Source organism: Zea mays, chromosome 2 (genome assembly GCF_902167145.1).
Source record: "Zea mays cultivar B73 chromosome 2, Zm-B73-REFERENCE-NAM-5.0, whole genome shotgun sequence".
In the NCBI taxonomy this organism is placed as follows: domain Eukaryota; kingdom Viridiplantae; phylum Streptophyta; class Magnoliopsida; order Poales; family Poaceae; genus Zea; species Zea mays.
In genome coordinates this window covers 107,628,380-107,642,491 of record NC_050097.1, presented here as the reverse complement: position 1 = coordinate 107,642,491, position 14,112 = coordinate 107,628,380, and the positions used below count along the sequence as shown (strand labels likewise).

The following is a 14,112-nucleotide window of genomic DNA, read 5'->3' as shown; positions in this document are numbered from 1 at the left end:
GCATGGATTAAAAGCTATAAAGGTTTATTATATTTTCATGTGATGATGTTGCAATAGTCTATAATATGCCATACAAAGCCTCAATCCACTTTTAAATAAATTAAATTTATTTAATAGACACTAATTACATGTTAATCTGTCATTAGGAAAGACTAATGGTTGCACCGGCAGAGCCTGGCTCTGGAGAAACGACCAATTCCTACGTATCTCGGGAGCCAGGCCCAAGAGGAATTTTGCATCCCGCGAGTCAGGCTGAAGAGGCTGATCAGGCAACCAAACAGAAGAAAGCCGTATCTCGTGAGCCTGGCCAGACCATATGCAGGCAATCAAACGCACCCAATATAATCGTCTATGCCCGGGCGGGCTTCACATGTTGAGGTCTCATCGGATAGCGCGTTGCTCGGCACTATCCTTGTAATTGTATGCTGCGTACATCCGTCTAGACTGAACACGTGTATTGACTAAGAAGCAGTCAGGTAAAAAATATATCCCTTTACTGCATGAGCACATACGCTCGGACGTTCAGTTTCTGGGGGACCACCGGCGTTCAAATATATCCCTTTACTACATGAGCACATACGCTCGGGCGTTCAGTATATAGATGGCCAAAAAGCACGAGGCCCGTGAGCCCGGCACGAAGCCCGGTTTTTGGGCCCGGTCCGAACCCGGCACGGTAGAATAAGCGGGCGGGCTTGGACAGGAAACTAGGCACGGCGGGCTAGCCCGGCACGACCCGTTTACCTCTAAGCCCGTTAAGCCCGGTTTTTTTACACTAAAACGTGCTTACCGGCCCGTTTAGCACGTTTTCGGCCCGTTTTTTTCGTGCTAAACGGGCCGGCCCGGCCCGTTTAGGCCCGCTGCGGGCCGGCTTGGACAGAAACTTGAGCACGATGGCACAGCAGGCCCGGCCCGGTTTTTGGCCGGGCTTCACCGGGCCCGGGCCGGGCCGGGCCGGGCGGCCCGTTTGGCCATCTCTAGTTCAGTATCTGGAGGACCGGCGTTCAGTTTCTGGGGGACCACGCTCGCTAGATCCAGGTGCTGCTCGTCCGCCCATCAATCAGCCGCTATATAACTCCACGCGAGCAAGCCGAGAAGACCACAAACAAACCGCAAAGCAAGCACACGAGAAAAAAAAAATCACAATGAGCTCATGGGTTACCAAGTCGCTGCCTTTTCTCGTGGCTCCGGCAGTGGCCTCGCCCACTGCCGCCCTCCAGCTCACCTCCATGGACAGAGCTCTGGTTTCCCTGCCCGTGTCAGCGATGTTCGTCTACGAGAACCCCATCGATCGTCCGGCCGAGACCATTAGAAGAGCTCTGTCCCGTGCGCTTGTTCCCTACTACCCAATGGCCGGCCGCCTCGCCGTCACTGGGGACCAGCTGAAGCTCGCGTGCACCGGCGAGGGCGTAGCGTTCGTCGGTGCGTCGGCGAGCTGCACCCTGCAGGACGCCAGGCTCTGCGACCGGCGTCCCGTGGTCAGTGTCGAGGACCTCAGTATCAGCTATGCCGGCCAGTACAGCGAGGACCCTCCACTTCTGCTGGTGCAGGTGACCGAGTTTTCCTGTGGCGGCTTCGTTGTCGGGGTGACGTGGAACCACGTCCTCACGGACGGCGCCGGCATGGCGCAGTTCTTGAAGGCCGTCGGCGAGTTTGCCCGAGGTTCCCCTTCCCCTTCCGTCTTGCCGATGAGGGTGGACGACACCCTCTCTGAACTCCCCCCGCCAATAACCACCATGACTAAGGCACTCGTCAGCAGCAAGCCCAGAGACATGCCGTCCTCCTACATCACAGTTCCCCTGAGCTTCGTCGACCGCATCAAGGGCGAGTTCCGTCGTCGCAGCTACGGCAGCGGCAGCGGCCAGGTGTCGACGTGCACTGCGTTCGACGTGTTCACCGCCGCCATATGGAAGTGCCGTGCCCGCGCGACGATCGGCAGCGCCGCCAGCCCGGACGCCCCCACGGCGCTCGCCTTCACGGTGAACGTGAGGAAGCCGGCCAAGGCCAAGGACGGCTACTACGGCAACGTCTTCGCCTTCGGCCTCGCTGCCTCGACGCTGCGCGAGGTCGCGGACGGCGACATCCTGGACCTTGTGACGCTGGTCAGGGACGCCAAGGCACGGGTCCCGTTCACGTTCGCTGACGGAGCCGCGCACATCGCCGACGAGATGGGCGGTCGGCTCAAGGGCCTCGACGGCTACGACACCCTGTACGTCACGAGCTGGTGGAACCTCGGCTTGGACGACGTTGACTTCGGCAGCGGCGGCGCTGAGCGCGTCATCGGGTGCATGGAGCGCAAGGTGGTGCCGGGCTGCTTCCTGTGCGGGAAAAAGGACAAGGCCGAGGGCGTCGCCGCCATGGCGCTCTGCGTCAAGCAGGAGCACGCTGAGGCTTTCCATGCGGAGCTACGAAGCCTCAAGTGACGCGGAGACCTTACATGTTTGTCCGTGTTTCAATTTTAATAAGAGCACTTTAAACTCGTGCGTTACAATAAAAATATATAATACTACGATAATTTATATGTCACGATTGGTCTGCTTCAGCTTCGCAGCCGAGCGATCAGATCGGCACAATATACAATCAAACCAAACCAAAACATTGATGACAACTGTTGAGCACCAAAATGAGGTGCGGACGGTCCGGCCCTGAGGTGCGGACGGTCCGCGGTCCGGACGGTCCGCGCCTGTGGGCCGGACGGTCCGCGCACGCGCAGAATAGATTAGGGTTCCGAGTTTTGTGCTATGTTTGTTAGCTATATCCGCGGAATTAGCTCGGAATCCGGTCGTGTAAAGGGTCCAGCCCCCCTCCTCTATAAAAAGAGAGGCCTACGGCCGATTTGTAATCAACAATCGAATCAATACAACTTCTATTCGCATTTATTTCCAGTACAATTAGGAGTAGTTCTAGTCTAGTTCTAGTTTAGCCTCTCGATCCCCAAATTCTCCGTCTCTCCTCGACTCTACGTCGATTAGAGGAGTCTAGGTCGGCCGGCCCGAGCCTAGACAACCCCTAGGATCTCTCCTCCCCGACGGGGTCCCTCCCGGGAGCGAGATCCAGGCGCCGCCGGCGATCTTCCGCGGCCCCTGCACACGCGCGGACCGTCCGGCCCCAGGGCGCGGACCGTCCGGACGTCAGGCAGGAAAACCTAGCCCCTGCGCCAGTTCGCGGACCGTCCGGCCCCAGGCCGCGGACCGTCCGCGCCTGACCAGAGAGCACCGCCGCCGGTTCTTCTTGAGTATTTGGCGCTCCGAAAAGGCGTCAACATACTTTTTGGCGACTCCGCTGGGGAAAACACATCTAGGCTCATCAAATCGGCCCTCAATGGCCAGTTCAAGGGAGAGCTCTGATATTTCTCCAAGCAACATCATAGAGCCGACTTGGGAAACCTTGCCGGCTGACGAGCAACTCCAGTTTGAGGAGCACAAGGAGCGGAAGATCCAGGAGGCGAAAGCAAAATTCTTGGCCAACTTCAAAGTGGACAGGAACAACAAGGTCGTCCGACATCGGGCGACGGATCCGGCTTCGCTCCAACCCACGCCAGATATCCCCAATGTAAGTAATACCAACGAGCTACAATCTCTTAGAAATTATGTAGAAGAGCAGCGTGAACAAATGCAGAACATCATAGGGGGTATGCAAAGCGATGTTAAGAGACTAGTACGTGCATTCGATAAATCTAACATCGCAAATTTTCCTTCACACGAGGTTGAGTTAGGAGGTAACACGCGTAACACATCGGCTACAGGTTGTCACGACCAGTCACAACCCCTTTATGGGATGCCGATGGACACATACCCTGAACAACCGCAAATCGGCAGCAAATCAGCCGATCTGCACATGCCCGGACCGTCCGCACGTGAGCGCGGACCGTCCGGGCCAACAACAGTCGGGCCTATTTTTAATGAGTTACCTAGATATGCGCCCGAACCACCACACACGACACAGAATCTAAACTACCCAGTCGGACCATCCGCGTACTGAAAGGGAATTAGGCTTACACCTAGTTCCTAAATAATTTTGGTGGTTGAATTGCCCAACACAAATATTGGACTGACTAGTTTGCTCTAGTGTATAAGTTATACAGGTGCAAAAGGTTCACATCTAGCCAATAAAAAGACCAAGTGTTGGATTCAACAAAGGAACAATAAGGCAACCGAGGGCACCTCTGGCTGGAAGCACCGGACTGTCCGGTGTGCACCGGACAGTGCCGGTGCGCCCGTAGACTTCGTTTTCTACCCTTCGCCAGAGGACTTCGACTTCAACCCTTCGCCCTCGGGAATTCGCGGAGGCCGGTGCGCCCGTAGACTTCGTTTTCTACCCTGCGCCCGTAGACTTCGTTTTCTACCCTTCGCCAGAGGACTTCGACTTCAACCCTTCGCCCTCGGGAATTCGCGGAGGCCGGTGCGCCCGTAGACTTCGTTTTCTACCCTTCGCCAGAGGACTTCGACTTCAACCCTTCGCCCTCGGGAATTCGCGGAGGCCGGCGCGCTATAATTCACCGGACTGTCCGGTGTGCACCGGACATGTCCGGTGCGCCAACGAACCGCGGCCTCCGGAACTCGTCAGCCTCGGGTTTTCACGACAGCCGCTCCGCTATAATTCACCGGACTGTCCGGTGTGCACCGGACTGTCCGGTGTGCCAGCGGAGCAACGGCTCTCTTCGGCGCCAACGGCTCTCTGCGGTGCATTTAATGCGCGCGCAGCGCGCGCAGACGTCAGACTTGCCCATACCGGTGCACCGGACATCAAACAGTACATGTCCGGTGTGCACCGGACTCCCAGGCGGGTCCACATGTCAGAACTCCAACGGTCAGAATCCAACGGCAACGATGACGTGGCAGGGGGCACCGGACTGTCCGGTGTGCACCGGACTGTCCGGTGCGCCATCGAACAGAGAGCTCCCAGCAACGGCCACATTTGGTGGTTGGGGCTATAAATACCCCAACCACCCCACATTCATTGCCATCCAAGTTTTCCAACTTCTAACCACTTACAAGAGCTAGGCATTCAATTCTAGACACATACAAAGAGATCAAATCCTCTCCAATTCCACACAAAACCCTAGTGACTAGTGAGAGTAATTTGCCGTGTTCTTTTGAGCTCTTGCGCTTGGATCGCATTCTTTCTTTCTCTTTTGCTCTTGTGATCAACACTCAATTGTAACCGAGGCAAGAGGCACCGATTGTGTGGTGGCCCTTGCGGGGAAGTTTTGTTCCCGGTTGATTGAGAAGAAGGAAAGCTCACTCGGTCCGAGGGACCGTTTGAGAGAGGGAAGGGTTGAAAGAGACCCGGCCTTTGTGGCCTCCTCAACGGGGAGTAGGTTTGCAAGAACCGAACCTCGGTAAAACAAATCCACGTGTCACTCTCCTTATTTGCTTGCGATTTGTTTTGCGCCCTCTCTTGCGGACTCATTTATTATTACTAACGCTAATCCCGGCTTGTAGTTGTGTTTATATTTGTAAATTTCAGTTTCGCCCTATTCACCCCCCCCCTCTAGGCGACTATCAATTGGTATCAGAGCCCGGTGCTTCATTAGAGCCTAACCGCTCGAAGTAATGTCGGGAGATCACGCCAAGAAGGAGATGGAGACCGGCGACGACAAGCCCACTACAAGCCAAGGGAGCACTTCATCTTCATCGGAAGAGTCCCGCACCAAGAGAAGAGAGAAGAAGAAGAAATCCTCCAAGCGGAAGGAGAAAAGATCTTCCTCTTCTCACCATAAGGAGAAGAAGGAAAAATCTTCTCACAAGCCGCATCGGAGTGGGGACAAGCACAAAAGGATGAGGAAGGTGGTCTTCTACGAGACCGACACTTCATCGACCTCCACCTCCGGCTCCGACGCGGCGTCCGTCACTTCTAAACGCCAAGAGCGTAAGAAGTATAGTAAGATCCCCCTACGCTACCCTCGCGTTCCTAAACATACACCTTTACTTTCCGTCCCATTAGGCAAACCACCAACCTTTAATGGTGAAGATTATGCTATGTGGAGTAATTTGATGCAGTTTCATCTAATCTCTCTCCACAAAAGATTATGGGATATTGTTGAGTATGGTGTACAGGTACCATCCGTAGGGGATGAGGACTACGACACGGACGAAGTGGCCCAAATCGAGCACTTCAACTCTCAAGCCACAACCATTCTCCTTGCCTCTTTAAGCAAGGAGGAATACAACAAAGTACAAGGGTTGAAGAACGCCAAGGAGATTTGGGACCTACTCAAGACGGCGCATGAGGGTGATGAACTCACCAAGATCACCAAACGGGAAACGATCGAGGGGGAGCTCGGTCGCTTCCGTCTTCGCCAAGGGGAGGAGCCACAAGACATGTACAACCGGCTCAAAACCTTGGTGAACCAAGTGCGCAACCTCGGGAGCACAAAATGGGATGACCACGAAGTGGTTAAGGTTATTCTGAGAGCCCTTATTTTCCTTAACCCTACTCAAGTACAATTAATTCGTGGCAATCCTAGATATACACAAATGACCCCCGAGGAAGTCATCGGGAATTTTGTTAGTTTTGAATGCATGATTAAGGGCTCCAAGAAGATCAACGAGCTTGATGAGCCTTCCACATCCGAGGCGCAACCCGTGGCCTTCAAGGCAACGGAGGAGAAGAAGGAGGAGTCTACACCAAGTAGACAACCAATTGACGCCTCCAAGCTCGACAACGAGGAGATGGCCCTAATCATCAAAAGCTTCCGGCAAATCCTCAAGCAACGGAAGGGGAAGGACTACAAATCCCGTTCCAAGAAGGTTTGCTACAAGTGTGGTAAGCCCGGTCACTTTATTGCTAAATGTCCATTATCAAGTGACAGTGACAGGGACAACGACAAGAAGGGCAAGAGGAAGGAGAAGAAAAAGTACTACAAGAAGAAGGGCGGCGATGCCCATGTTTGTCGGGAGTGGGACTCCGACGAAAGCTCAAGCGACTCCTCCGACGACGAGGACGCCGCCAACATCGCCGTCACCAAAGGCCTCCTCTTCTCCAACGTCGGCCACAAGTGCCTCATGGCCAAGGACGGCAAAAAGAAGGTAAAATCAAAGTCCTCCACTAAATATGAAACATCTAGTGATGAGGATGATAAAAATGAGGAGGATAACTTGCGTATTCTTTTTGCCAACCTTAACATGGAACAAAAGGAAAAATTAAATGAGCTAATTAGTGCTATCCATGAAAAGGATGATCTCTTGGACTCCCAAGAGGACTTCCTAATCAAGGAAAACAAGAAACATGTTAAGGTTAAAAATGCTTATGCTCTAGAAAGAGAAAAATGTGAAAAATTATCTAGTGAGCTAAGCACTTGCCATGAGATTTTAGACAACCTTAGAAATGAAAATGCTAATTTGTTGGCTAAGGTTGATTCTCGTGTTTGCATTGATCCTAGAAATGATGATGTTGATTTGCTTGCTAGGATTGATGAATTGAATGCTTCCATCGCTAGCCTTAGAAATGAGAATGAGAAATTAATTGCTAAGGCTAAGGATTTTGATGTTTGCAATACTACTATTTCTGACCTTAGAACTAAGAATGATTTGTTGCATGCTAAGGTTATTGAATTAAAGTCTTGCAAACCCTCTACATCTACTATTGAGCATGTGTCCATTTGCACTAGATGTAGAGATATTAATGTTGATGCTATCCATGATCACCTTGCCTTAATTAAAAAACAAAATGATCACATAGCACAACTTAATGCTAAAATTAGAGAGCATGACTTAGAAAATGAAAAATTTAAATTGGCTAGAAGCATGCTCTATAATGGGAGACGCCCGGGCATTAAGGACGGCATTGGCTTTCAAAGGGGAGACAATGTCAAAATTAATGCCCCTCCTAAGAACTTGTCTAACTTTGTTAAGGGCAAGGCTCCCATGCCTCAGGATAACGAGGGTTACATTTTGTACCCTGCCGGGTATCCTGAGAATAAGATTAAGAAAATTCATTCTAGGAAGTCTCACTCTGGCCCTAATTATGCTTTTATGTATAAGGGTGAGACATCTAGATCTAGGCAACCAACCCATGCCAAGTTGCCTAGAAAGAAAACTATTAATGCATCAAATGATCATGCCATTTCATTTCAAACTTTTGATGCATCTTATGTGTTGACTAGCAAATCTGGCAAGGTAGTTGCCAAAATTGTTGGGGGCAAACACACGGGCTCCAAGACGTGTGTTTGGGTACCCAAAGTTCTTGTATCTAATGCTAAAGGACCCAAAACCGTTTGGGTACCTAAAACAAAGAACTAAACTTGTTTTGTAGGTTTATGCATCCGGGGGCACAAGTTGGATACTCGACAGCGGGTGCACAAACCACATGACCGGGGAGAAAAGGATGTTCTCCTCATATGAGAAAAACCAGGATCCCCAACGAGCTATCACATTCGGGGATGGAAATCAAGGTTTGGTCAAAGGTTTGGGTAAAATTGCTATATCTCCTGACCATTCTATTTCCAATGTTTTTCTTGTAGATTCATTAGATTACAATTTGCTTTCCGTATCCCAATTATGCAAAATGGGCTACAACTGTCTTTTTACCGATACTAGTGTTACTGTCTTTAGAAGAAGTGACGATTCAATAGCCTTTAAGGGAGTGTTAGAGGGTCAGCTATACTTGGTAGATTTTGAAAGAGCTGAACTCAACACTTGCTTAGTTGCTAAGACTAACCTGGGTTGGCTTTGGCACCGCCGACTAGCCCATGTTGGAATGAAGAATCTTCATAAGCTTCTAAAGGGAGAACACATTTTAGGACTAACCAATGTTCATTTTGAGAAAGACAGGATTTGTAGCGCATGTCAAGCAGGGAAGCAAGTTGGCACTCATCATCCACACAAGAACATAATGACGACTGACAGACCACTGGAGCTCCTACACATGGATCTATTCGGCCCGATCGCTTACATAAGCATCGGCGGGAGTAAGTACTGTCTAGTTATTGTGGATGATTATTCTCGCTTCACTTGGGTAGTCTTTTTACAGGAAAAATCTCAAACCCAAGAGACTTTAAAAGGATTCTTGAGACGGGCTCAAAATGAGTTCGGCTTAAGGATCAAGAAAATAAGAAGCGACAATGGGACGGAGTTCAAGAACTCTCAAATTGAAAGCTTCCTTGAGGAGGAGGACATCAAGCATGAGTTCTCTTCTCCCTACACGCCACAACAAAATGGTGTAGTGGAGAGGAAGAATCGAACTCTATTGGACATGGCAAGAACCATGCTTGATGAGTACAAGACACCGGACCGGTTTTGGGCCGAAGCGGTCAACACCGCCTGCTACGCCATCAACCAGTTATATCTTCACCGAATCCTCAAGAAGACATCATATGAACTCCTAACCGGTAAAAAGCCCAATATTTCATATTTTAGAGTTTTTGGTAGCAAATGCTTCATTCTTATTAAAAGAGGTAGAAAATCAAAATTTGCTCCTAAAACTGTAGAAGGCTTTTTACTTGGTTATGACTCAAACACAAGGGCATATAGAGTCTTTAACAAGTCCACTGGACTAGTTGAAGTCTCATGTGACGTTGTGTTTGATGAAACTAACGGCTCTCAAGTAGAGCAAGTTGATCTTGATGAGATAGGTGAAGAACAGGCTCCATGCATAGCGCTAAGGAACATGTCCATTGGAGATGTGTGTCCTAAGGAATCCGAAGAGCCTCCACATGCACAAGATCAACCATCCTCCTCCATGCAAGCATCTCCACCAACTCAAAATGAGGATGAGGCTCAAAATGATGAAGAGCAAAGACAAGAAGACGAGCCACCTCAAGATGATAGCAATGATCAAGGGGGAGATACAAATGATCAAGAAAAGGAGGATGCGGAAGAACCAAGACCGCCACACCCAAGAGTCCACCAAGCAATCCAACGAGATCACCCCGTCGACACCATCCTCGGCGACATTCATAAGGGGGTAACTACTCGATCTCGGGTTGCTCATTTCTGTGAACATTACTCTTTTGTTTCCTCTATTGAGCCTCACAGGGTAGAGGAAGCTCTCCAAGATTCGGATTGGGTGGTGGCAATGCAAGAGGAGCTCAACAATTTCACGAGGAACGAGGTATGGCATTTAGTTCCACGTCCTAACCAAAATGTTGTAGGAACCAAATGGGTCTTCCGCAACAAGCAAGATGAGCATGGTGTGGTGACAAGGAACAAAGCTCGACTCGTGGCCAAAGGGTATTCACAAGTCGAAGGTTTGGATTTTGGTGAAACCTATGCACCCGTAGCTAGGCTTGAGTCAATTCGCATATTATTAGCCTATGCTACTTACCATGGCTTCAAGCTTTATCAAATGGACGTGAAGAGTGCCTTCCTCATTGGACCAATCAAGGAAGAGGTCTATATTGAGCAACCTCCCGGCTTTGAAGACAGTGAGTACCCTAATCATGTCTATAGGCTCTCTAAGGCGCTTTATGGGCTCAAGCAAGCCCCAAGAGCATGGTATGAATGCCTAAGAGATTTCCTTATTACTAATGGCTTCAAAGTTGGCAAGGCCGATCCTACGCTCTTTACTAAAACTCTTGAAAATGACTTGTTTGTATGCCAAATTTATGTTGATGATATTATATTTGGGTCTACTAACGAGTCTACATGTGAAGAGTTTAGTAGGATCATGACACAGAAATTCGAGATGTCGATGATGGGGGAGTTGAAGTATTTTCTAGGATTCCAAGTCAAGCAACTCCAAGAGGGCACCTTCATTAGCCAAACGAAGTACACTCAAGACATTCTTGCTAAATTTGGGATGAAGGATGCCAAACCCATCAAGACACCCATGGGAACTAATGGGCATCTCGACCTCGACACGGGAGGTAAGTCCGTGGATCAAAAGGTATACCGGTCGATGATTGGTTCATTGCTTTATTTATGTGCATCTCGACCGGACATTATGCTTTCCGTTTGCATGTGTGCAAGATTCCAATCCGACCCTAAGGAATCCCACCTTACGGCCGTAAAACGAATCTTGAGATATTTGGCTTATACCCCTAAGTTTGGGCTTTGGTACCCTCGGGGATCCACATTTGATTTACTTGGTTATTCGGATGCCGATTGGGCGGGGTGCAAAATCAATAGGAAGAGCACATCGGGGACTTGCCAGTTCTTGGGAAGATCCTTGGTGTCTTGGGCTTCAAAGAAGCAAAATTCGGTCGCTCTTTCCACCGCCGAAGCCGAGTACATTGCCGCAGGACATTGTTGCGCGCAATTGCTTTGGATGAGGCAAACCCTGCGGGACTACGGTTACAAATTAACCAAAGTCCCTTTGCTATGTGATAATGAGAGTGCAATTAAAATGGCCGACAATCCCGTCGAGCATAGCCGCACTAAGCACATAGCCATTCGGTATCATTTTCTTAGGGATCACCAACAAAAGGGGGATATCGAGATTTCTTACATTAATACTAAAGATCAATTAGCCGATATCTTTACCAAGCCACTTGATGAACAATCTTTTACCAGACTTAGGCATGAGCTCAATATTCTTGATTCTAGAAATTTCTTTTGCTAGCTTGCACACATAGCTCATTTAAATACCTTTGATCATATCTCTTTTATATGCTATGACTAATATGTTTTCAAGTCTATTTCAAACTAAGTCATAGGTATATTGAAAGGGAATTGGAGTCTTCGGCGAAGACAAAGGCTTCCACTCCGTAACTCATGCTTCGCCATCACTCCGCGCAACTCTCTATTCCTTGGGGAGAAATGAGCATCAAAGAAAAGGATTTCATCCTTGGGGGAGAGAGTAAAAGCTCAAAAGCAAAAGGACCGGACTTCATCTTTGGTATAATCTTAACTCATTTACTTTTGACCAAAGGGGAAGAAATTACTTTGAGGGCTCTAATGATTCCGTTTTTTGGCGATTCATGCCAAAAAGGGGGAGAAATGAGCCCAAAGCAAAAGGACCGCACCACCACCACCAAATTTGAAAACTTAGTGCTTTCCAAAAGTCTTTATCATTTGGTATCCTATTGTGTTCAAAAGGGGAGAAAGTAGTATTTCAAAAATGGTATATCAAAACCCTCTTGAACACTAAGAGGTGGATCTCTTTTAGGGGGAGTTTTGTTTAGTCAAAGGAAAAGCATTTGAAATAGGGGGAGACAATTTCAAATCTTGAAAATGCTTTGCAAACTCTTATTCATGTACCTTTGACTATTTGCAAAAGATCTTTGAAATGGATTTACAAAAAGAATTTGCAAAAACAAAACACGTGGTGCAAACGTGGTCCAAAATGTTATATAAGAAAGAAACATTCCTTGCATATCTTGTAAGTAGTTATATTGGCTCAATTCCAAGTAACCTTTGCACTTACATTATGTAAACTAGTTCAATTATGCACTTCTATATTTGCTTTGGTTTGTGTTGGCATCAATCACCAAAAAGGGGGAGATTGAAAGGGAATTAGGCTTACACCTAGTTCCTAAATAATTTTGGTGGTTGAATTGCCCAACACAAATATTGGACTGACTAGTTTGCTCTAGTGTATAAGTTATACAGGTGCAAAAGGTTCACATCTAGCCAATAAAAAGACCAAGTGTTGGATTCAACAAAGGAACAATAAGGCAACCGAGGGCACCTCTGGCTGGAAGCACCGGACTGTCCGGTGTGCACCGGACAGTGCCGGTGCGCCCGTAGACTTCGTTTTCTACCCTTCGCCAGAGGACTTCGACTTCAACCCTTCGCCCTCGGGAATTCGCGGAGGCCGGTGCGCCCGTAGACTTCGTTTTCTACCCTGCGCCCGTAGACTTCGTTTTCTACCCTTCGCCAGAGGACTTCGACTTCAACCCTTCGCCCTCGGGAATTCGTGGAGGCCGGTGCGCCCGTAGACTTCGTTTTCTACCCTTCGCCAGAGGACTTCGACTTCAACCCTTCGCCCTCGGGAATTCGCGGAGGCCGGCGCGCTATAATTCACCGGACTGTCCGGTGTGCACCGGACATGTCCGGTGCGCCAACGAACCGCGGCCTCCGGAACTCGTCAGCCTCGGGTTTTCACGACAGCCGCTCCGCTATAATTCACCGGACTGTCCGGTGTGCACCGGACTGTCCGGTGTGCCAGCGGAGCAACGGCTCTCTTCGGCGCCAACGGCTCTTTGCGGTGCATTTAATGCGCGCGCAGCGCGCGCAGACGTCAGACTTGCCCATACCGGTGCACCGGACATCAAACAGTACATGTCCGGTGTGCACCGGACTCCCAGGCGGGTCCACATGTCAGAACTCCAACGGTCAGAATCCAACGGCAACGATGACGTGGCAGGGGGCACCGGACTGTCCGGTGTGCACCGGACTGTCCGGTGCGCCATCGAACAGAGAGCTCCCAGCAACGGCCACATTTGGTGGTTGGGGCTATAAATACCCCAACCACCCCACATTCATTGCCATCCAAGTTTTCCAACTTCTAACCACTTACAAGAGCTAGGCATTCAATTCTAGACACATACAAAGAGATCAAATCCTCTCCAATTCCACACAAAACCCTAGTGACTAGTGAGAGTAATTTGCCATGTTCTTTTGAGCTCTTGCGCTTGGATCGCATTCTTTCTTTCTCTTTTGCTCTTGTGATCAACACTCAATTGTAACCGAGGCAAGAGGCACCGATTGTGTGGTGGCCCTTGCGGGGAAGTTTTGTTCCCGGTTGATTGAGAAGAAGGAAAGCTCACTCGGTCCGAGGGACCGTTTGAGAGAGGGAAGGGTTGAAAGAGACCCGGCCTTTGTGGCCTCCTCAACGGGGAGTAGGTTTGCAAGAACCGAACCTCGGTAAAACAAATCCACGTGTCACTCTCCTTATTTGCTTGCGATTTGTTTTGCGCCCTCTCTTGCGGACTCATTTATTATTACTAACGCTAATCCCGGCTTGTAGTTGTGTTTATATTTGTAAATTTCAGTTTCGCCCTATTCACCCCCCCCTCTAGGCGACTATCACGTACAACGACGGACGGTCCGCACATAATCACGGACGGTCCGGGCAATTGTCCGGACAGTCCGCGCATGAGTCTTTTGAGGAGGATTATTACATGAATCCTCGCCCGTCCCAGCAACACTTCCCATCGCACTATACAATGCATCAACCTATTAATTCGAGATCTAGAACCCAGGAAAACTTTCCGGCCCCACCTAGAAGGCC

General features: G+C 49.4%; 1 protein-coding gene across 1 annotated transcript; it reads left to right on the top strand.

Moving 5' to 3' along the window:
* The first annotated feature begins 1,098 nt into the window (after positions 1-1,098).
* Positions 1,099-2,476, top strand: LOC100191290 (10-deacetylbaccatin III 10-O-acetyltransferase). The gene has a single exon (NM_001136724.2). It carries the CDS (start codon positions 1,143-1,145, stop codon positions 2,418-2,420), a length of 1,278 nt encoding a protein of 425 aa, NP_001130196.1. The 5' UTR covers positions 1,099-1,142; the 3' UTR covers positions 2,421-2,476.
* The last annotated feature ends 11,636 nt before the right edge of the window (positions 2,477-14,112 follow it).